Here is a 25,547-nt window from a genome sequence, read left to right on the forward strand (position 1 = left end):
CGAGGACATATTTTTTCATTTGAAGAAGATAAGTAAATTTGGAAGCTTGCTTTGGATGGTGATTTCTTGGTGTCCTCTATTTATCATTTTATTTTGGCATTTTTTTTTTCTAGTCACCTATCCTCTATAGGTAATATGCCTCTTCCCCTCATTTGGGGAAGTTGGGCACCTTCTAACGTGATTATTTTTTCTTGAAAGTTTCTCCTTCGGAGAGTATTTATTCAAGAGAAAGGTGATTATGAGCCATACTATCACCTCGTGTCATATTTGTGGTGTTTTGATTAAGTCGATTTCTTATTTGTTCATATTTGTGGAGTTTTTGGTATAGGATTTTCAATTGGTTGCGGTGGTAGATAGTTTTTCCTTTCATAAGATATAGTATACCATGGACTGGACCATCTGGAGAGATTGAAATGAGATTGTTTTTTTTGGGTTTTCAAGAAACTTAAAACAAGTGGAAAAGATTAGTATTTTTTTGACTTGGAAATGGTTTTTGAGGGAGATCAGTAAAGAACTCTTACACCTTCATAGAATGACTTCAAAGCCATATCATTTAGATTAATCAATAGTGGGTTAATATTTTGACAAGGTTGAGAATGTGTTTCTTTCCTTTTTCCCTTAAGGGGTGTTCGCGGTGCGGTTTGGACGGTTTTGACGTAAAAAATCATTCGAACCGCAAGAGAAAAAATTGTGTGGTTCGGTTGGCTTTTGGAAATAAAACCGAACCAAACCAAACCAATGCGGTTTGGATTGGTTCGGTTTTTTTTTAGAAAAATTTATTGAGTCATACATATACATATAGATGACAACATAACTTTGTATTTAGTCATTTATGCGTTATCAAATAACAACAAAATTCATGATATTTAGATATCAACTTTCCATTTAATATACAAAAATAATATTAGATAAAAGTGGAATAAAAAAATATAAAATAGTAGCAAAAGATAATATCAAAAACATTATAATGAAATAGAAAAAAGAGGAGATGAAATATTAGAGAAGATGAAAAAGAAAGAGCAGAAGAGATGAGAGATTAGATAAGAAGAGGAACATTAAAAACGTAATTGGAAGAGAGAACAGTAGAATAAAAATAATAAGATGAAAAAGAAAGAACTTAAGAGATGAAAGACTAGAAAAGAATAGGTGATATGTACTTGGGAAAGAAGATGAGAAGAATGGCACAATACCGCTAGGAGATATTTGAGAAGACTTAAACTGAAACCTTAAGTGTGAGGAAGATAAAATCATTCGTAATCGTAAGGCTAAGGCATAATAGGTTTGAGTTTGGGATGAATATAAGTTAATTAAAGTTTTGGGGGTTGTAATATAATGCGGTTTGGTTCGGTTTGTAAAATACAAACTGTAAACCGAACCGCGCGGTTTGTTAAAAAACGGCTCAAACACATCCGAACCAAATACGGTTTTTTGCGGTTTTGATTTGATTTGGTTCGGTTTTGCTGTTTTCTATTGGCCGGTTTGGTTTTGAACACTTCTACTTCCCTTGATGGTCTTGATCCCGTGTTGGTGGCCCATTTAATTTCAGCTCTAGTTTAATCCTTTTTTATGTGCAGTTCTTAGAGGTCATTTTTTCTTAGAGTTGTCTTGTGGTGACTTGTTTTGTTATGCTCTTGTAAACTTTTTTTCTTATATTATTTGTATTTGCTTAATTTTATTGTTGTATCTTTTAGTACATCTTATGCCAATAATTTCGCTCCATATACTCTATTTGACCTTTTTACACTATTTTATTAATATTATTTTTCCTTTCAAAATATATGGGATGTTTAGTATTAAAAAAATATACTATAAAAATGTTAAGTACAACAAAATTATGTTGCCTCTATGAGTAACTAGACTAATAATATCATATTGTAAAAAATGCAATCTTATCTTAATATAATCATCTTATTAAATTAAGTTCAAGATTACAAAAGTAATAAAACCTTAAATCATAATGTTGATGTCCTCTTATTTACCTTGTTAAACATTATTAAAAGATTTTGACTTTTGCAAAAACAATAACATGTGAGATGTTAACTATACTTTTTGGTGTTTAGCATTAAAATCCGTTAATTAGACTCGGCAAAAATAATTGGATTCATAGGATTCTCTTCATAAATATATACATGAAAATATAAACTTCAAAATAAATAAGATTTGTACTAATAATAGCTAGCTATCGACATATTTACACAAATATTTAACAGTTTGGTTCGCTATTATGTGTATCATCTAGTACACTATATGCAAGTTAAAATGGTTTAACTGTTTTTTAATCATAATTAACTAATGAGTGATTTTTACTCAATAATTTACTGAATAAAATGATTTTTTTTTTTAATTTTTTTTTATAATTATTTCCCATTGTGTTTTTAAAACAAATTGTGTTGCAAAATTATGGGTTGATTTTACCTCATAACTTTTTTTAATAAGTAATGGTATTAATCATAATAAGATTTCAAACGACCGATCTTTACCTCTTTATACATGATAGAGATAAAATGTTCCAAAAATAAAAATTACTGGACACAAATGAAACATTAATTGAACGAAATTATTTTTAAAAGACTGTCACTATTATACTGAAACACTCATCAAAATTGAAAATGCTTCCGCTTAACAATATTGTATTCCTCATTACCAGTTATTCCAAACAACCGACTATATAATCCCAACAATTAATCTTTCGTCTAACACCTTAATTTTACTTCCTAACTAGTAACTATATTGGCATAACAACAATTATTTTCAGCAATTCATTATCATGGCTCTAATAAACTTTGGCCCAACATTACATGCAAAATAAAGAGATGCAAACTCAGATTCCCAAAGCATCTCAATAAGTAACAAGGCTAAAAGTGTTTTTGGATGCTTCATCACCTTAACACTTTACATGTATAGTTTTCTTGAATTCAGATTAGGTGGAAGAAAATGAAACATTATTTATATTACAATATTGATATTGTTGTACATTCTAATGGTGGATTGTGTCACTTTCATTTTTTTTCTTAGAAAAGGGATCACATAAATTTAAATACTACTACTTTTATATATGTGCTAGTGGAAATCACTTCTATGAATATAAAAAATCATATACTACAATTTTAAAAAAAATACAATAGACGAGAATGTGGAATTTTATTGCCAAAAATCCTTGGAAAAAGGAAGAATTATTTTCAACCATACTTGTCACCTTGCAAATTTTATTAGAAAAAAGAAACAATAGAAAATAAATAACTAGTGAAGTACCATGCATAATGTAATTAACTCCTCATAATCAATAACCAAACCACAAAACAAGTTCAAAGATACCCATTTTGAAAACCAAAATAGGCATTAGGATATGTGGGAACAAGATTGATTCCAAGCCCAAATTTGTTGTCAAATGAATCATAACGTCCAAATCCTTTAACTCCTCCCATGTTTGATGAAGATGCATTAGATTGTTCTATGATGCATTTGTTAGCAAATTTTCCCATATTCTTCTTTAACTCCTCAATAGATCCCTTTAATTGAACCAATTCATTCAAGGCAAGCTCATCAATTGGACTCTCCCACCAAAATTGGCTTTGCCTAACTTTCCTCGCTTGCTCTATCTCCTCCCCTTGTTTCTTTTCAATCTCCAAATGGTTAAGAAGTTGAGTCAATTGAATGTTGAGATCACGAACATTAGCATTTCTATGAGCCTCGACAAGTTGGAGAGTACTGGATTCTGGTGGAGGATTGCGAGTCAAAAAACGATCAACAATAGACTCGACTTCTGGATGGCCAAATGAAAATGCCTTGTCAGCTGGAGAGAAAACTATCATTGCAATTTCAACGCCACAGAGAGTGCAAAGTTCACTAGCTTTTTTGAATAGCCCTGAACGGCGTTTAGAGAAAGTAACTTGCAAATGACTTTTTTTTGGTATTTTTTCAATAGGAATTTTTTGTCTCCCTAAGCTAGATTTCTTCTTTGACATGGTGAAAAGAAATGAGTTGAGAAGTGGAAAAGAAACAACAATAAGAAAATTAAAATCCGTTTTTGTTGGGTTTCAAGATGGAAAACTAACATGAGTATATATACATATTTTTTTTTGATTTAGGTTTAACTCAATTAATTTTCCTTTGATGTATTTTATTTCTTTTTATTATTTGTCTAAAACTAGGAAGTTATATAATCTTTCATCTTAATACTCAATTGATGTATGAGATAGAATTGGTTGGCATCTTAGAAGGATTTTTATCATTGCAATACTACACTTATGCAATAAAAAACATGATTGCAAAAATTACAACACAATATTAAATTTTTGATATTAAATGCATTATGTTTATAATTTTCATATAGAATTTTTTTAATTGAAAAGCATATTTTAAAAATCAAAATACATTTATATTTATTATTTAATTTAAAATTATTATTTTTCCTTTTTAAAATTTAAATATTAAACATTTTTTACACGGAAATATTAAAATTTTGAAGACTATTAATTTTTATAGAAATATTATTTTGGAGAAGGTTGTTAGCCAAACCACTCTAAAATTGGATCCAATGAAATTTATTATTAAAAATCTAAGCAACATAATTGTTTTCTTTACCACCATTTAAAACATAATTAGTAGGTCTCTAATAAGTTAGCTTAAAGTTATTATAACCACACATAAATGGACAATAAAATTCAAGTAAATATGCAGCCTTATTCATAACGTTTTTATTATAAAGCATAAAAACTACTTTCAATATAAAATTATTTTCTAAAAATATTTTCTAATAAATAAAATGTTTTCCTAAAATATTTTTATAATAAATAAAATATTTTCATTAATATTATTCTCAATAAATAAAATTTTAAAAGGTGGTGTACTTGGACCTCTTATTTTTCTAATATCTTTTTTTTATTAAATATTTTTTTAATGTTTGATTTCTTAACAAAAATGACTTATTTTTCCTTTAAAATTTGTAATAATTGACTAGAAAAATATTTTCCATTAATTCATTAAAATATTTTCTCAGTTAACAAAAGATAAAATTTATATATGTTTTGAAGGAATTCAATCCAATTTTGTTATACACATTATTACAATGATTTGGTAATAATCCAAGCGCGTCAATGGATAGTTGAACAATATTTCTAAATTTTCTATTAGTTAAAAAAATTATTTTTAAATATATTTTTAAGTTTTTTGAGAAGAAATCTTTAATAGTAAATTTTTTTAAAAAAAAATTTATAATTTTTTTGCATTACCAAAACTAACACATAACATTATCATGTCATAATTTCAATCTGGAAACTTTTTCTTACACACACATGTATCGTTTTGTTGAATAAAATAGGACATAGGCAATTATATTGAACAACAATTTTTTTATCAAAGTAATTAAACTACATTTTATTTAATTACTTTTTTTGAATAAATTTTCAAATTTTTGCAAGGCTTAAAATTTATGTTTCTAATTGGGCTTCATATAAATTTAGGCAGCATCTAATAAAGATTCATCAATTGATAGACTTCTTGAAATTTCCAGTTACGCCTTGTTGCTATAATAAGCTATTTGAAAGGGTTTTATTAACATTTTGGGAAGGAAGCTTTAGGTAATCATTTTGAACATAGTATTTAGTAGGTGTTTTTATTTATTTATTTTTTAAAAAATCGGTATTTGATCTTAAAACAAATTAATTTGATAGTTTGAACTTGTTGCAAACTCGGGGAAGATTTATCCTGTCACACCCACAATTTGTTCGGACGCCCCATAATTTTCGTTAATATTCATATTATTTTTGACAAAATTTTAGCTAAAAAGTGCGCATAAAAAATCGGGTATAACAAATAAAATTTTTGGTAACAATTGAAAATTTTGATGGTTTATTTAAAAAATTCGAATTGCATTTTTATCGAGTTTAGAACAAATGAATTTAACATACCTTATCTTTTGACAAATCGGGTATTTTTTATAATAATTTCTTGGATTTTTTTGAAAAATTTGATAGTTCATATTAGATAGACAAAAAAAATTAACACTATCAAATTTTTCAAAAAATTCGATATGTTTTGTAGTTTTCAGACATATTTGAAAAACTCGATAAAAAATCATATTTTTTCAAGAAAATTAGTATTTTATACCGCATATTAGATAAATCATGTGTAAAAAGTATGATTTTACACTATTTTTTTTAAAAATCCGATATAAAATCATAGATTTCTGGAATAATATATGATTTCACACATGGTCTTTAAAAACAGGTGTAAAAGGTATGTGTTTTACATCTGTTTTTCAAAAATCCGGTAAAAACTCATAGATCCCTCAAAAAATCGGGTAAAAACTCATAGACCCCCCTAAAAATCTGGTAAAATTTCAAATATCCGGTAAACACGGAATTTTTCTAACAACTATAAAATTCACGAAGGATAAAAACACTACTTTTATGGAGGTGTTAGATCAAATTATGGGGTGGCAGGATAAATCCTCAAACTCGTAACTAAGGTCAGTCCAACAGGCTGCAAGTGAGGTAGCATGTGAGACAGTTGTCTTAGGCCTCAAATATTTTTAGGCTTCAAATTTATATTTTAAATTTAGTTGATAATATTAATTAGTTCAGAGCTTTTAGTTTAATGTAATTTTGCTGCTAAATGATCTTAAGATGAATTCGAAAAATATCATTTGACCAATGATTATAGGCATCTTAGTACTCCATTTGTTGAAGCATCCTATGAGCGTGTGTCATGAAGACTTCCCTCTGATACCTACTAGTACATGTTATCAACGTTATCATTTGGTCATGATTACACAAGTAAATCATCTGTTTCCTCTACTGAACTCAAAGCATAAAGTCAATTATTTTATCTTGTGTTATGAGATCGAGTTGTCATTATTTGTTGAGATAATTCCTCTAGTGATCATCAATGAAGTTTATTCTCTAGAGAATAACTTTGATAATTTTCCTCTCAACATTAATATTTCAAATTTGAAAGATAGTTAAGTGATAGTCACAAGCTTTGCATCATAAAAAATACAATGTAATGCACTACAATACATGTTGTAAGCACAAGGATGAAAAATAGTTTGTTGCAATTGTATAAATATTACAATAGCTCCTTTATCAAAGATCAAGAAAAGAATCAACAAAAAGGAAGCAATACAAAGATTCAACTTCTCACAATTTTATTAAAAAAACTAAGCAATATTTTGAATATTTGAATAAACATTTGAGAATCAACTTGAAAAAAAAATTTTTAAGTAAAGAACATCTAGATTAATCTCAAAGCTAAACAAGGTTGATATTAGGAGAGGTTTGCCTAATTTAAATTATCAATCAAATTCTATTTTTTAGGCATGTCAAAAAGGAAAACTTGTTAAAACTTATTTTTATTCTAAAATTATTATTTCTTCATCTATACCACTAGAGTTCTTAGACATTTACTTGTTTAGGTAGGTGAAAAGTGACTTCATCTAATGGTAAGAAGTATGGAATTATCATCGTTGATGACTACAACAGATGGATATGGATCAAATTATTAAGACACAAGGATGAGTCTCATTATGTGTTTTTCAGTATTATGCAATCAAATGTAAGTTTAAAAAGACTTGAATGTTGTAACTATTAGAGGTGGTCATGGTGGAGAAATTGAAAATATTAACCTTTTGAAACAAACTGTGAAGAAAATGATTTTTTTTCATTATATCTTCAATCATAGAGCTCCATAACAACATGGAGTTGTAGAAAGGAAAAATAGATCTTTCAAGAAATGATTAAACCATGATAAACAAGAAAAATATTGTTAAACACTTTTAGAAAAAAAGATGTAAATACAACATGTTAAATTCAAAATATGGTTTATATTAGACATATATTTAATAAGACTCCTTATGAGGTGTAGAAAGGTAGGAATTCCAACATTTATTAAGACCCTGTCAATTTGATTGTACTTGTTATGAGATAAACACCAAAAAAAACCTCAACAAGTTTGATTCAAAAGAATAAAACAAAATATAAAGACCAGAGCGCCTACCCCCACCCCCTCAACATAAATAAGAAAACATCATGAACTCCATATATAGCATATATGACATTACACTAGAGACCAGATGCATCAGAGAACAATTTCCACTACAATTTTCCTAAAAGGGCCAAATTTACCTAGTGGAGATCCTAGACACCCATATATTCTATCTGCTTATGTTTGAAAATATCAAGCCACTTAACCCAAGAAATCTTAGAATCACCTTCTATCCGCTAATGATTAGTGGTGGTGGAGACTTGTTAAGGATGATGTGTTTTCTATAGTCTCAACTTATTCTACCCTCCTAAAGAAAAATCTCCCCTCTAGTCTTTTTTCTCTTAGTGTGGACTTTATTCTTCCTTTAACTTAATTTTTTTTGGGCTACCTATTAAGTGGTTGTTTTTTCTTGGCAATTATTGCACGATAATATCCATATTATAGAAAATTTCTGTATGTGTATGATTTTAGTTTTTTCGAATATTATCTTTTGTGTTATGTGCAAGGGTCAGCATATTTAGTTTCTCATTTATTTGTAACTTATGAGGTGGTGAAGTTTGCGTGGTATATGATATTTAGGTGGTTGGGTTGTTTTTAGTTCTTCCTAAGGATCTTAGGGTGCTTTTTGAGTTATTTTTCTCGTTGAGAGAAGGGCCTAGGGTTTTGGATGGGCTCACCATGTTCTGGCATTCAAATTTTTGCTCAATTTGGAAATCCTGAAAAGATATTATTTTTTGAAAATCGTCAACTAATGTAAAGGATATGGAAGAAAAGAGTATTTTCCTAACTTATAAATTGTATCTTAGCAGGTCTGTAACCATCTTCTATGCTTTCCCTACTTGGATTGAAAACCATATCCTCTATCTGAATGAATAGTGGTTTGAGAGTCTTTAACTTTGCTCTTGGGGTGGAGCACTCTTGGTGTTTTCCCTAGAGCTCTTTGTTTCTATTAATGATGGTTTATTTAGGGTTGAGCTTTAGCACATTTTCTCTTACTCATTGGTGGTGTTTATTATTGTGGTTTTTTTGTTTGTTGCCAAGTTTTTTTGGCTGGTTTTTATTTGTTTATGTTTGGAGGTTTTCTTTTTGTTTTGCGATTGTTTTTATTATTATTCGTTGTTGTTTTTAGCAGTATCAACTTGGTACATCTCGTGCCTCCTGATTTTATCATTATTTGTACTCTTATGATCTTTTAGCCGCCCTTTGTTTTATATGACATATTATATTTATCGTTGAAAAAAAAGTTATGGATGAATAAATGTATTCAACTTCCTCCCATAGCTCTCACTATCTACACACGCTACAAGAAAATAGCTGGTTGTTGATTTCTATAGACAACATATGGAGTATTGTAATTCATAATTCTGAAAAGCCCACCTTTATTTGCTAAGATAAAGACTTGACCATTCTTTGTGGAACTAATAGTTGGGGTTGTAAGCCTAACTCTTAATGACTTGGACATTCAACCCTAGTTGGTGTTGTAAGCCTAACTCTTAATCACTTCGCATAAGAAATTTGTGGTTAATCTTAATGAAGTCGTCCTTGAGTCATGGGTTTGTGCATTCTAAGAACTAGAAATTATTTTGATGGAGAAATACCGTATGATAGATTAATCTTAAACATTATTAAAAAGAGTGGTTTCATCGGCACTGTACAAGCTGAAAATCATGAAGAACTCCTAAGAGTTTTGTTATGGAGAACCTTTCAATGCTAAACTTCTAATGAAATTATTAGTTCTTATTCAAGGCTTGTTTTTATTTATCAATTTTTGGGCTTCATAGTCTTTTTTATTTATTTAGGAGTCCTATTTTTCAAGGGTAAACCTAAAGTGGTACATCTTCTTGAAAAGGTTCAATGTTAATAATAGCTCATAGAGTCCAGCTAGTTAATTTTGGAATGATTCATGGTGTGGCTGCCCCTTATCTAATTTAATTTTGTTTCATGATCATGTCAAATAATCCCTGCAATCCAAAGTTATGAGTTGGGATCCTCTTCATTTCTCAAAAGAAATGGAGAATACCATTACTAAAGTATTAGTAAATAATGCATATAATTCTTGAATAATGTGACATATATTTGTATAATTTGATTTTTATACATGAAAACATTAGTAATGGTATTCTCCATTTCTTTTGAGAAATGGAGAGGGTCCCAACTCCAAAGTTATAAACTTCATTCGTAATTCTTAATGGAGAATTATTCAAAAGTTTCCACAAATTATATGACTCCTACTCTTTTTTGATGCCAGTGAGTTAGAAGGCTCTCTAGTCTAAGCTAATTTAGAAAACTTGCATACTCAAAATATGAGAATATCATGGATAGAGTTTGTTCAATAACTTTTATATGCATTTTGTGTCTTAAAATTGGGGAAACTTATAAGCATATTTTCCTCTCCCACACCTTTGCCTAACACCTATGGAATTAGCTAAGCGCTTCGATTAACATGCAACTCAACAGACTCTCAATTACTCATATTCTGAAAACTTGAAATAAAGCTTGCTGCCCTCAAGGTAAAATTGTGATTTCAGCTACTATGTATTTTATTATCTATGCTATTTGTTATGCTTAAAATCAAGCCAGACATAATAACACTCAAATCCATTCTAAATCATCCATAAATTATGTCATTTCTTTATGCTTTATTTTTGAGAGTTTGGAGAAGAACACGAGGAAAGATTTTGAAGAAAAAAAAAGAATAATTGAGTGAAAAAATAGAGTTTATAATTGTTATGCCTCGCCCGTCTCTTTCTTTCACTCTTTCTTTCAATAAAAAAATAGTCTAAGAAGAGAATTTATAATTTATATTAAAATAATTTAAATTTATTTATAATTTTAAAAATAATTGATACATAAATACTTATTTATTTTACAGTCTAAAAGTTAATTTTCTTACCTTAGAAAAATGAAAATCTCTGGTGCAATTTTACTTAATGATTTATTATTATATTTTTCTACAAGCAAAAAAAAGATAATTTATTTTACCCAAAATTAATTAAAAAAAACTAACAAGAGACATCGAAACAAAGCCATACTACATACATGATACATGTACAACAGATTTTCCCTCTCCATATAATCCCGGCCGCCGTTGTTGCTTGGACGCACACAACCAAACCCTAACCGCACCACCAGTCTCACCCTTTCTCCACCTTAGCAGTTACCGCACACTCTCAACGGCTTCAACTCCGAATTTTCAGCTTCTCGTAACTTTCTCCCTCTTTCTTAATTTCATACATGGTAGTTTATTAGTTTTCTTCTTCAGAATTTTTTGTACTGTTATGTTTGTCGTAGCGTTTTTTTAGTTTCTGAAGTTTTTCTTTTGCTTTTTTAATTTTTTATCTTTAAGAATTTGCATATTTGGAATGTGCACATCACTTGTTTGTTGAAATGCCTAGTCGAACACAATTGTTGTCATATCTCTGTGTTGAGCGTTTTAATCACTATGGTAATGATGGTTAAGTCGCGATATTCGATATGGTTTAGAATTGTAGCTGACTTAGCCTTAACCATAGCTGCAAAAGATTAGAAACCTCGTGTCGCGGGCAAAGCTTGAATGCCAGCTTCCTGCTAGTTATTACTCTAAACAAAGGCCTTCTTCTAAGTTACAATTAAAGCTATCAAAGATGTGCTTTTTAACAGTTTGATGTCTATCTAAGTATCTATAAGTTTGAAAGGTTTCTTTAAAACATTACTAAACAATTTCATAAGCAGCCCATGAAGCATCAGCTAACACTCAGGGATAAATTAATTCACCAACAGAAATTCCTTGCAAAATTTAACCTAGAAATTCGAATATTCCTCAACTCTCTTTCTCGATATCTTTTAGATAAGTTTGTCTTTTTTCTTCTTCTGTTGAACCGAATACTCCAATTGAAGTTCGGTTCTTCTTTATTTAGTTAAGATTCTTCAATTTCCTTTCAATTCAAGGGTTAAGCCATGCTCAAGGTCTAGGTAGGCATGGCAGCTATATACAAAACAAGATAGTTATATATTGTATTACATTAGAGTTTAGTGTGCAATTTGACATCACAAATTTCAGGTTTTCTGTACAGTTATACAAACTAGTTAAACTTTCTTATAATTTTAATCCATTTGCCTAGTCATGTGTCCGGGGATTAAGCATAACTATTTATGGTTCTGTTGCTAAGGCTATGTTTGGGAGTTTGGAGGGGAAGGGAGGGGAGGGTTTTGAAAAATAGGAAGAATTGGGTGAAAAGGATAAAAAGATTTTGGGTAGGAGGGTTTTGGAGGGTTTGAGTTTATTCATAACACCAAAAACCCCATAAAATGGGGGAACTCAAAAATTGTATTGAAGGAGGGTTTTGGAGGGTTTTGAAGGGCTTACATAAATGTTCCAAATATCTTTTAGGTTGTTATAGTATTCCCAAAATTAAAAATATGTTAATGATAATGACTCTTTTATCATTCTAAACAAAATCATTTTTTCAAAAAATGTCAAATATTTTCCTATATTTTTTAAAATTTTTGTTTTTTGAAGCCTTCCCCTCCCCTCCAAACTCCCAAACATAACCTAAGTGTTTGAAGAATGGGTCTTACTTGCTATTTTTGTTGGGATTTGACTTGTTGATCACTTGTATTTAACATTTACTAGGTCTCTTTCTTCCTTTAGAGATGAAATGATTTATTGATATGTTGTGTATGCTGGAATTGACAAAATCATAGAATTAATTCAATGTTTTATATTCCAAATTCAATTCTTATTATGTGAGTCCTGCATAGGAACAAAGGTAGACTTCAAATGAATTATATGTTCCCATCATTCTGATATTTGAAGAAGGTTTTCAAAGTATTTAAATTATGTTATATATCTATCTATTGATAGCAGAGTTGTCATTCCCGGCCGCTATGGCCGCTATAGCGGCGCCCCGGAGCGGTGCGGCCCCCTCCCGCGCGAGACACAGGGTGCGGTGGCGGAGATGGTGTAGCGTCCGCTACAGCCGAGATCCCGGGTCGCGGATCGCGGTTCATTCCCGGGCGGAGCGGCTCCGAATCCATTCTGTTTTTTTTCTTTTTAACTTGACTTGTTTTCTTATTTTCAAGTTCTTTGAGTGCATTTTGAGTGTTAAACTGAGCCGGTGGAGAGAAAAGATGAAGAATTGAAAGAGAAAAGATGAAAAATAGAGATAGAAAAGAAGAAAGAAGAAGAATCGGAAGAGAAATAAGATGAAGAATACTAGAGAAGAAGATGAAACGGTGGAGAGAATATTATATTATTATATTTAATGTTACTTTTAAAAGCCATTGCTAGCTGTAACATAGGTGTATAAGTCAAAAGTGACTTTTCAAAACCCAATGTTATAATAACAGCTGTATACCATATAATAATATGATTTTTTATAAAAAAAATAAATAATAAAATAATAGAAATAATAATAATTTTATATATGTATAATTTCTCATATTTTTATATATAAAATTACTTATTCCTATATATTTTTATATATAAAAATATAATTTTTATATAATTAGCCCGCTATCCTATATCCCGCTATTCCCATTCCCGGAGGTCGGCCGCTCCGCTCCACTATCCAGGATTAATAATTCTGATTGATAGTTTAATATGAATAAGCTAGCCATTTAAGATGCCATATAAGCATCTTTATCTTGTAAACAAAGTGCCACCCGGCAGAATATGTGATTTCAATGTGTTATGTTTCGAAATTTTGATGTACACACTGCTTTGGTTTTTGTGTAAGAGTATTCAAATAAATAATAATGTTACGTAGATAAAGTTATAGGTTTTATTATGTATATGACTAAGTAGGATTGTACTTCCAGTTCTTTTAGTGTTTGTTTGGGAGTTTAAGAGAAGAGAACTTAGAGTAAAAGGAACATGGAAAGAGAAATGAAAGAAATCATAGTTTCCCAACTTTAATGCAGGAGTTTATTTTTCTTCATAATACAAAAATCTCCTAAAATGGAGAGCTCAAAAGTTGTATTGAAAGATGATTTTAGAGGGTTTAGATAAAATTTTCGAATCCAATATATGTTTATTATAATTCTCTGAAAAAAGGTGAAAACTTTCTCACTTTTTCCCTCCCCTCCAAACTCTCAAATAAACCCAAATAAAAGTAGGGATACTTGATATTATATGCCTCATTTGTGTTTTCATGTGAAGTATTGTATAGTATCTTGTCAACACAGTTGATGCAATCATGCAACTTCTTTGATCACAGCCTGTTTGATTTGATTCTCATGTATAAAATTGAATTAGTGTTTTTGTTCAACGAATTTGCTGTGACAATGTTAAGCTGCAATATGCATCAAGTTGATTTTTGAAATTGTGTAGAGAAAGATGAGTGGGATTTTATGAGGTTGAAATTTCTCTATTAACATAAACTTATCATAGAGAGATAAGAATTGATCTTATATCCTATAAATTAGTAAATCAGTTAAATTAGCATGATTGGTAAACTTTGTAACTTGTAAGTAAGATTTAGAGAAAGGCAAGGATAATCTCTAATTACGATGACTCCCTCTGGTCCGAGAAAGTTGGGTAAAAAAAATTGATGCATTTGGTTTAAAATATGAATATAGATATCAGTTCCCTGGATTTATATATCTCCGTTAAATCCTGTTTCTATTTCATAGATTAGATTGTTTCCTACAATTCTGCGGGACAGCTAGAAATAGTTGTTTATTTTCTCTTAATACTATTCCTTTTCCTTTTGAAGAGAAAAAATACACATTTTTAATTTAACAATTTTTAAAATAAATAAAATAAAACCCCTAAAACCCTAAACCAACACAAAAATCAGCAGGCGGGCATCTTTAGACGTCGTAGAAAACTCAGTAGCTCCATCAAGTGGCTCAACTTGCCAGAAAACTCAGCAGCTCCATCAAGTGGCTCAACTCGCCGGAGTTTCTCACCGTCCTCAGAATCAGTGAGAGTTGATCCATATTTGATCGATAAATTAGCAAGTGTACTAATCTGCCAATGTAGTAATAATGGGAAATCCCAAAGTATCGATCTCAAGGACTGCGTGATGTTATAGAGTTGTGTTTTAATTCAATTAAACAAAAATCCTTGGGGTTTTTGGTTTGGAAATTATGAATTCAATTGCAAATAAAAGTAAAAGCTGTATTTGGCCAAATAAGAGTAACATGCCAGGGTAGGTGTGTGCATTAACATGTAGCAATTCTGAACCCTTGTTTCATAATAAAATCCAACTTATCAATTACCGGTTCTTAAGGGTGTTTGCTCCTAAGTCCTGGGCAAACCTTTGAACATTCAATTCTAATCCCAAAGTCCTTCGAAATTAGTGATGAAATCAAGCATTATTATTATCAAGAATGTTCCGGTTACTATAGGGTATCTCTAGACCTAGGTGATATCTACTATAGTCTAATGGTATAAAAACCCTAACAATGGAGGTCCATCCTAATTGTTAGTCATATATCAATCATGTTGGTCTGATGAGGAAAGCGTTAAAAACCTTATACTCGTATCATTCACACAAGTTACATAGATATCAAATAAAGACATTACAATATGGATGATGAACTTTGATCTCCAATTGCTTCTGCTCATGAAAGTTCTCCGTTCTTCTCCAATTGCATAGGCTTCTCTTCTCAATCGTATAATTCTCCGTGTGCCAAAAAGATCCCAAAATAATTCTCAAAAACTAACCTAAATAGTTTCAACACAAATCCCAGCCAATAGAATGTCTAAAATGCCCTCAAGATTAAGTTTTAATGAAAAAACCCTATGATAGAAAATCTGACGCGCTTGATGACACGAGCCGTGTCAGGAGACACGGGCCGTGTTAGGAGACACGGGCCGTGTTGGCCTCTTTGGTGTTTTTCTATTATTTTTTGACCTGCTGACACGGGTCGTGCCAGGTGTAACAGCCCGTTTTTTCTTTTATAGTATTTATTTTATTATACTATTTTATACTAATTGGTGTGTTAATTAATTATTTAATCGTTATGTGATATAATTATTAGTTTAATTAATTAGACTTGTGTGCAATTGTGTTTAAGTGGGTTAATTAAGTTATTAGAGAGTTAGTATTAATTGGGCCTATTTGTTGGAGTTATAAGCAATTAGGAGGTGTTATTCATTTTAAGCCCAAATAATAAATAAGAATAGTAAGAAGGGAAATGAGGAGTAGGAGAATCATTAGTTCATTTTGCTGGTTTTGGAAGAATAGAAGTGGAGGAGAGGAACAAGAAGAGGAACTAGGGTTTTGGAGGAGAAATCAAGAGGTAAGGGGGAGAATCCCTAATCATTGTGGGCTAGTATAATGGGGTAATTGATAGATTAATTTAATTGTCTTTGTTCATAGCTGAATCGTATAGAAATATATGTTTCAATCTGTCCGTATGATTCCTGTTTGAAAATAATTGGAAGTTGAAAATGAAGTTCATACATTACTGTTCTGTATTATTATGATTCTGGAAAATGAAACTGGGCGTGGTGCATAGTTAGGCCAAGTGATGTCTCGCGTGATACTCTTTTGGAGTTACAAGATGACGGACGACAAGGATTTGGCATTGACGGACGACGGAGAGGCTTGGTTGACGACCGACAATGGGGGCCGTGTCTCTCCACTCCTTTACATTCCCTCACCTATGACGAGTGTCATTGCCAGCCACTTTTTCTTTCTTTTCATTTCCGTTCTGTTTTAGCTCCTTGTAGAATGCCCTGTTCATACTGTTTCTGTTTTGGGTTGGCTACTGTTAGTGAAACCTTTGCCAATTTAAATGGGCATCCTATACTACTTAAGTACTTGAATTACATGCAATTAAATATATGTGTATAGTAATTAGTAAATGAGTATAATTTATGTAATTGAATTAGTATTAAAACAGTAGGCTCCTAATATAAGTGATATATGGATATGCTTCTATTATTGTTCTAAGATTGAATTTTCTATGAGTAGTTAGATGGAATAAATCCTAATGACTTGTTGGTTTAATATGAAAGTGAGTAAATCCTATATAATTGATAAGTTGTGAGTTAGCATGTGATAGTATTAATTGCTTGTGTTAATTGAAACGGTGGATTGAAATTGTGTGTTGGCTATTATATGTGAATAATGCTTATGTGATGAGAATGTTGTGTACAATATTGTGGATAATTCATAGGGTTGGATTATTGTGATATGCTAAATATTAAGATGGTAGAGATGATCTTAATTGCATATGCTTGTTGACATTGTACATACATTCATATCATGGTGTGCCTTGAAACAAAGGTGGTTTGCTTTGAAACAAAAGCGAGGCTTAGATTCTAGAGTGAATCGGAAGCGGTAAACTATATGTTTACGTTTTGGTGGGCTTTGGTCTTGTCCGGATCGGAAGCGTGGCTTGGATTCTAGATGTTGAATTGGAAAGCGGTGAAACGTTGGGTTCACATTGCGGTACCACATGCATAGCGTCACATATCATGCATTGAGTCATATTAGAGTTATGTGATAGTTGATTATGTGCATTGATAGTGTTGTGATATGTGTATGAGATTGATAATTGGAATGAGTGATGTTTGAATACATGTTTGGTTAAATACGCGACTATGTGATCATTGTAGTTGTGTGCATAATTGAGAATATAATATTGGTATTGGATTGTTATCCTCTTCGTGCTTGTTGATTACTTGTTAACATGTGAAATATATATTGTTTAATTATTAATTACATGGTTATGCTTAGTGTGATCAACTTCTGGAATTATTAATTTAACCATTGTATTCCGTTATACTTTCTTTATAATGGTTCGTATTCTCACCCTTCTGTTTTAATATTTCCCTCGTTTGGCGACATGCAGGTTCTGGAGTTTAGTAGCTCGTGCGTGACTTAGCCGGGGATTCTTCCTTGGTTACTGTAGACTAGGTAGTGTGTCGATGCTCTGGTCATGTAACACTGGGTAGACTAGATGTATTGAACTCATGTTATATTTGCTTATGTATTATGCTACGACTTGTGAACTTATTTGTTGGTTACTTGTCGTTTTGAGTGGCTTATAAGCCAAACATTCTGATTATGTCTTATGTTGATTTGAGACCATTAGTTGATGTATGATCATGGTATGGGACATGAATCATTATGAATCACATGAGTATTATATTTCCGCTGTGAATGCATATCCAGGTTAAATTGTGATTCTATATTAAGTGTTATTTGAAATGACCAGGTGTATTGTATCTTATAAATAAATGCTGTCGGTTTTGAAAGCTTTTAGTTTTTGAAAACATCGATGTGACGCCCTTTTGAATTATATGCATGTTTATTCTCTGATTATATGCTTATTTATTTTGGGGTATAAAAGGGGTGTTACACCAGGCGACACGGTCGGCCGTGTCAGCTCCCTATTTTTTGTATGGTAAGTTGCCATCTTTTTGACACGGGCCGTGTCAGGAGACACGGGTTGTGTTGGACTCCATCATTATTTCATCTTAAAACATTTCCCAGCTTCATCCATTGTTACATTGGCGCTTTAGACTATTCAACCAAAACTGAAACATTTACAATACCAACCAAACGGCATTAAAAACATCTAAATAACTCAAATTAAAACCTAATGCAAAGTAAATATAAAAGCAACCAAACATGAAATATTTAAACAAAAACAATAAAACTCTGATCAAAATGTTACCGAAACGATAGATTTAGACCGAATACATGATGGGAATTAGGTAGAAATGGTGACCGATCAATATTCATCTTATATATTTACATTTTATGATCAATTGGTGTTTCATATATTTAATAGCTCAGCTCATGACTGTTACATATAGGTTGAATTATAAAAGCAATTCAATGGCTGAAGAAACACAAGTGGTTGAATCTGGAAGAGGCTTGGGAAATAGCAAGTTTGGTAGGAACCAAGGGCGCAAAAAGTCACCAAAAGTGATGTTGTAGCAACAACGGGGACAGAAGAAAGTTAAAATTGATCAAAAAATGAAGAAACTTTACCACAACCGAGCACGAGAGTATAATTCTGATGGTTAAGATGAGACAGCTACCCCTCCTGCTTCTGTGAGAACTAAAAAATTACAGAAGGGGAAGAGCTGTTTGAAGATGAAGGAGCAACAGAAGGTCAAAGAACCCAGAACAAGAATGCTATTGATAAAAAAGTTAGTTTCTCCAAGGATGAAGGAGAAGAAGATGGTGATGAAATTCAGCCTGGAATTACTAAATTTACCCAAGGTTGTAAAGCATTCAAGATGGCCTTCAAGAGTATTATAAAGAAAAGTGTTTCTGATGACTTGTTAGTAAGCTAGATGATCATACAACATGCTAATGTTTATTAGAGAATTATAAAATTGGCATTCTTAAACTTGGACATCTCTACAGGGTCCAGTATTTTCAGCACAAAAGAATCTTGTTATAGAAAAGCTTGTGGAAGAGGAGGCAGAGCGCAAGGTCAAGGGAGAGGCAAAAAAGGAAAAGTTGATGGTAATTTTAAATTTCAACTTGACTGATGATTTTAATGATATCTTAATTAGTACTAAAATTTATGTGTATCTCCAATTTTCATTGCCCAAAATATTATCCATTTCACAGTTTCTATCTTATTGCTGATTTTAGCTAGCAGAAAAGGGACATGTCAAGCCTGCTTCTTATTTGGACGCGCACGAAAAGTTTCTTATAAGTGTAGTGACCAAAGGAGGTAAATGAACTGATTTTTCTTCTAAATATAGGTTTCTTTTATTTTTTATTAATGGCTTCCATTTCCTCTTACTAATTTGACTCTTGTTGTGAACATGGACTACTTTCGATTTCTTTCAGTGGTCAAGTTGTTCAACGCTGTAAGTCTGTCTTAATACAACCAAAATTTGTTACCTCCTAATTTTTGAATTCTGTCTATTTCTTGCATTGTATATTTAGTGAAAATTCTGGTATGACAGACTTGGATGTCAATCCTGATGTCAAGACATCTGATTTGTTATTAATGTAGCACAAGCAGAATACAAGAATCCCTCATTATTTGATTACTCTTAGGAAAGAGTCAACGAGACCTGGGATCACACATGTTCAGCATACATAACCAGATTATTATTTTTACATGGTTATGTATAGGAACAGCTAACACTTCTGAACCTGATGTTATAGAAAAAGTCATAACATTCATAACTGAAGAAACAATGCAGAAGATAAATAACACAGTTAATTGTTAACCCAGTTCGGTCTAACTACCTACTCTTGGGGCTACCAAGCCAGGAAGAAGATTCCACTCTCAGTAGTACTATTTTATATAAACAACCTCTAGTTTACAGATAAACAACCTCTGGTTTAACTAGTCACTACCCATTACCCAATGCAATCTCTATCTCAGAACTCCATCCAAGATAAGAAAACCTCTGCTCACTCCCTGGTGATACCTAACTGTTACAACCCTGCAACAGTTATTTACACAATTAACAATGAACACATACTTGAGCTGCTTCACAGCTTCAATCAAGCTTACAATACTCAACTCTTACCTACAGGTTTTGAGTGAGGACAATCACTTCTCTAACCCACAGGTTTCGAGAAGGACAAGGCAGCCATTCCACAACCTAGGTGGTCTACCTATAGAAACCCTAATGATTACATTGTTAAAACCAGGTTTTCTATCTCAAACTAGGTTACAAAAGTTTCCTACTTATAACCTGATCCCAATTGGACTTGGGCTTACAAATCGCAGCACTCTGGCTGTTACAAATATGTGCAACAACTTGCCCTAAAAATTAAAGATTAGAGTCGCCACCTATTCTACCAAGGCGAATAGGAAACCTACGCAATTAAGAGATCAGGGTAAGATACTATATTCAGGTCGAGGGAAGGTGTTAGGCACCCTCAACCCCTTCCTATGGCTTTGAATCTAAGGTTAACAGTTTTATGGCTAAGAGTATTAAGGTAAGGTTTATGCTTTCGAGGGTTAAATAATTAAGGGAAATGAAACGGGAAAAAATGAGATTTAGAGGGAAGGGGACTCGCCTTGTTTCCAAGTGCCTACGTACCTCCTTATGGAGGATCAGAGTCTACGTAGTTCGGGGAAGGATTGTACGCCCTTAAGGTTGGAAATTTGATTTGATATGGTTTTGGAGGCTTTTTGAATGGCCTATCGTAGTTGTGATTATCCGTAGTTTGATATTGAAAGTTTTGAAAGGTATGAAAAGTGTTTTGAAGTTTGGACGTACAACCCGAGTTTAATTTTGCAATATTAACCGCAACGATCAATAGGTTCAATCGCCATAGTTAAAAGATTTAAAGTCGCACCATTACCAATTTTAATCAATTGATTTGATTATTACTAATAACGAATTAGGATATTTTTTAATAATTAGTTTGTATCGTTACCCCTCGTAATCGATTGATTCGATTAAAAAGAACAACGAATTGGAATGAGAGAAATAAAAGATTAATCATCGCGACTAATAAGATAGTCGAAACCATTTAACCAAATAGAGATTAATTATATTTTAATTAAATAACATTTTAATTAAAATTTATTATTGACCATAACGATTAATTGATTTAATCGGAACGAACAACAAATTAGAGTTTTTAATATAAATATCATATACTAATTTGTTTTAAAAAACAATTATTAATATATAAATAATATATTAAAAAGTATTTTAATTTAAACAAATAAATAATTAAAATTATTTAGTTTATTAGGGTTAGGATTTGGTGTGGTTAGCTTGAGGGTCTATGGTATGAGGGCTAAACCTTGGACATTGGATCTGTATGGGTGATTGGATTGAAGGTCCAGATCTGGAGGGACCATGGTGGGGAGTATAGGCCAGGGTGCATGGGATCAGGGAACTAAACCTTTTATAAAAAATAAGGTTGGAGGGGAGGCTCGAACCAGCGACCTCTCCCTCACACACACGCTTCTTCACCATCCCAACTAAGCTGCTTAGTTGTTTAACATACGCGTTCAATATATTATATGAGAAATCAAAAAGAAACATGGAAAACGCGCGCGAATTTTTGAATGGTCCAGTAACAGGGAGACACATCATCGTCGTCCCCAAAGAGCCTGCAAACAAACTGGAAAATTTCCTACGGATTTGCTACGAATTCTTTCGTAGCCGGTGTACCTGGAAAATAGCGGACAAGGCATATATGTGTATAAATTTTTCGCACCACCCCCAATCTCTTCGTTTTAGTCATGCGAATCTAACCATGCCTATAATTTAACCTAATTTTACTCCTAATTAAAAACCCCAAATCAAAACCCTAAAAGCTTATTCGACCTTCAATGGCCGATCATGTATCAGACACGCAAACTTCAAACAATCAACCCAGAAACGATCATAACAACCACACAATGCATAATACACAAACAATTCAACATATAAATGCCACAATGATGCTAATCGATCAAAGGTTTAGAACGACCTACCTTGGCCAATTGGAGAATATTCTGGGGGTGTTGAAGTAGGGCAAGTATCCAGTCACCTTCAGAGTCCCTCGAGAAAGCTTTTGCACGTCTTGGATCTTGTTGAAACACTCTCAATTACCAAAATTGAATCTGAGTTTCTTGAAGATTTTTTTTGTTCTTGTGCTTATGCTTCTGATCAGAATTCTCAACCCTTATTCGTGTGCACTATCTCCTCTACTTATAGAGGACTCATTTAGGTTAAAAACCATCTTCAAAAAGCCCTTTGCATCCAATCTTGATATTTTGAGAAAATTGATTTTATTTACTTTCTATTTTCATCCAATTTTGCATCAACTCTTTCCAATCAAATCTCCATCAAAAATTATATGATATTCTGATATAAATGCTAATTGGAATTGGTTATTATGTGACCTTTTTTCCAAATATTTGATTTCCTTTGATTTATACAATTTTAAATCATTATTTAAATGAACAAAAATCATATAAAAATCAAATAAAAGCTAAAATTCGTGGCAAATTATTTTGGATAACCTAAATGAGTTGTGTACCAAGTTTAAGTCATAAAAGTATAGGCCCATTTGTAAGAAAACCAATTTGAACCTCCTTTGTTTCACATTTTGTCCTCTAAAATTACCCAACTTTGACCAAGCATATCTCACTCAATTTTTAAGCTATGAGGGAGTTCTTGGACTTTTTGGAAACCTCAAGATGTCCTCTATAAGCCACTTTGGAACATAGTTTTCATTTGGAGCTTTTATCTTGATCATATCTTCTTTGACAAAAAACTACTTTTGAGGGATGCCTGAAAATGACCTGTAATCTTTTGCATCATACCTCTCAAATGAAGCATTTCTGGCCTTGGCTTGTGAGACACAAAGTTGTAGAGGATCCAATTTCCTTCAAAATAGGCTTTGAGTGGGGAATTTTTGATGTTCCATGTGAAAGTTATGCCCAGTCAAAGTTGGGTTGACTTTCTCCTAAGAAACCCTAATTTGAACCTTTTTGCACTTGTTCATTTCTGAGTTTCTATTAATGGAATCATGATCAATCTTTGATCAAATGATGGATATACTTTAATTCACTTGATGTTGACCCAAAATTGAGAGCTTTAGATTGTGCTTTGACTATGGTTGACTTTTAGGTCAAACCAGTTGACTGTGGATCATCTGGACCATTGAATAAAATATGGAAGGCAAATTTTGGGGTATGACAGCTGCCCCTGTTCAATCTTCTTAAACCTGAAGAATCAGATAGGCATGTCTGCCTATTGTGATCTAAAGGTGGAAGATGATTTCACACTGAAATGCCCTAAAATTTGCTTGCGTAGGGAAGGAGTTCTATGGGAGATGGGCTTATAGATGCCACCTATTTGCCTGGAAGGGTACTTGTATAAATCATATGCTTTTCAGACATGGATCATTTGATTGCATCTGAGGAGATGTGAAGTAATGTCTTACATAAGACTACCTGAAGAGGTTCCTGAATAGGGTATACCAAAGGATGATGCGAAGAAGCTTAGGCTTTGAACAAAGCTTAGGAAGAATGTCTTGGAGAAGACTAACTACGGAGTTTTTTTCTTTTTAAGAACAAGGTATGTCTAAGAAAAGATTGGATAATTATTTTAAGAAGGCTACCTAGAAAGGCATGATATATCTTAAACAAGACTCACCTAGAAAGGCTCCTAAAAAAGATATGAAATGTCTTAAACAAGATTCACCTGGAGAGGTTTTTTTTTTTAGAAAGGATATGGAATGTCTTAAAAAGATTAACCTAAAGAGGTTCCTGGAAAGGGTATGAAAACGTCTTAAACAAGATTACCTAGAAAGGTATGATATGTCTTAAACAAGACTAACCTAGAAAGGTTCTCGGGAATGATATGATACGCCTTAAATAAGACCATAAGGTTAACTTAGATATGTTTCACACAAGACTGACCTAGAAAGGCTCCTGGAGAGGATAAGGAGGGATTGGATATATGTTTGAAGAAGATTACCTAGAGAGGTATGATATGTCCTAAACAAGACTAACCTAGAAAAGTTTTTGGAAAGGATGTGATGTGTCTTATACAAGACTCACCTGGAAAGGCTCTTAGACAGGATACGGGATACCTTAAACAAGTTTTACCTAGAAAGGCTCCTAGACAGGACACGATACGTTTTAAACAAAACTAACTAGAAAGATTCCTATAAAGGGCATAAAACGTTTTAAACAAAACTACCTAGAAAGGTTCCTATAAAGGACATGAAACGTTTTAAACAAAACTACCTCGAAAGGTTCCTATAAAGGCCGTGAGACGTTTTAAACAAAATTACCTAGAAAGGTTCCTATAAAGGACATGAAACGTTTTAAACAAAACTACCTCGAAAGGTTCCTATAAAGGCCATGAGAGGTTTTAAACAAAACTACCTCGAAAGGTTCCTATAAAGGATATGAAGGGTCTTCGAGAGGACTGCTTGGAAAGGTTGATAATTGTTTTTTTTGGACAAGACTACCTGGAAAGGTAAGAAATTATTTGATTGCTTCTGGATTGCCTTTGAAGAAAGACTTGGAATGAAGTATTGGAATTGTATCTGCGAGCGTTAAGATTGAATCGTTGATACGATCGTATTTGTGCTGTAATTGGATGATAACATCCTTTTTGAATTATGAAGTGACCTGAAAAGGCAGCGTTAGTTTTATGCAATGTCATGATGCATGTGTCATGTAATGAGATTCTCAAAATAAATGCGAATTATGTATGTATGACGATCCCACATTGCGGGTCGTAAATAGTACAGGCGTGGGAAGACCAATTAAGCAACAATGCTCTTTGTGTAGTATTAGTGTGATTTTCCCAATATTAGAAGTTTTGAGAGACGTGCCCCTTAATCTGAGGGAGGGATCTTTAGAGGGAACTCAAGTTTCACCATGTCTTGCCTGATATGCACTTCCCCAGTATTTGAAATTTTGAAAGATATACCCATAGTCAATAGGATCCTTGATTGTATGCCCCTGTTTTTAGGAAAACCCTCTGAACGTGGTTTCCCCATTCAAGAGTCTTTATCAGAAATGATCGCCTTTGGTTAGACCAATCTCGAGGTACCCTCGATGCTAAGTATTGATTTGAATGTGAAGCAGATGCTTTTCAGAGTGAGTTATGCATTTCGGTCGCATTCGACGGACAGTGATTTGCTGAGTCCTCAGAATGAGATGATGTTTTTTAT

General features: G+C 32.3%; 1 protein-coding gene and 1 pseudogene across 1 annotated transcript; one reads left to right on the forward strand and one right to left on the reverse strand.

Annotated features, from left to right (window-relative positions):
• Positions 1-3,305: 3,305 nt before the first annotated feature.
• LOC131648611 (agamous-like MADS-box protein AGL61) lies at positions 3,306-3,965 on the reverse strand. The gene has a single exon (XM_058918355.1). It carries the CDS (start codon positions 3,963-3,965, stop codon positions 3,306-3,308), a length of 660 nt encoding a protein of 219 aa, XP_058774338.1.
• A 14,799-nt stretch (positions 3,966-18,764) lies between these two features.
• Positions 18,765-25,547, forward strand: part of LOC131648612 (uncharacterized) — a 41,619-nt pseudogene continuing 34,836 nt past the window's right edge.

The sequence above is a fragment of the Vicia villosa genome, linkage group LG2 (assembly GCF_029867415.1).
Source record: "Vicia villosa cultivar HV-30 ecotype Madison, WI linkage group LG2, Vvil1.0, whole genome shotgun sequence".
Classification (NCBI taxonomy): domain Eukaryota; kingdom Viridiplantae; phylum Streptophyta; class Magnoliopsida; order Fabales; family Fabaceae; genus Vicia; species Vicia villosa.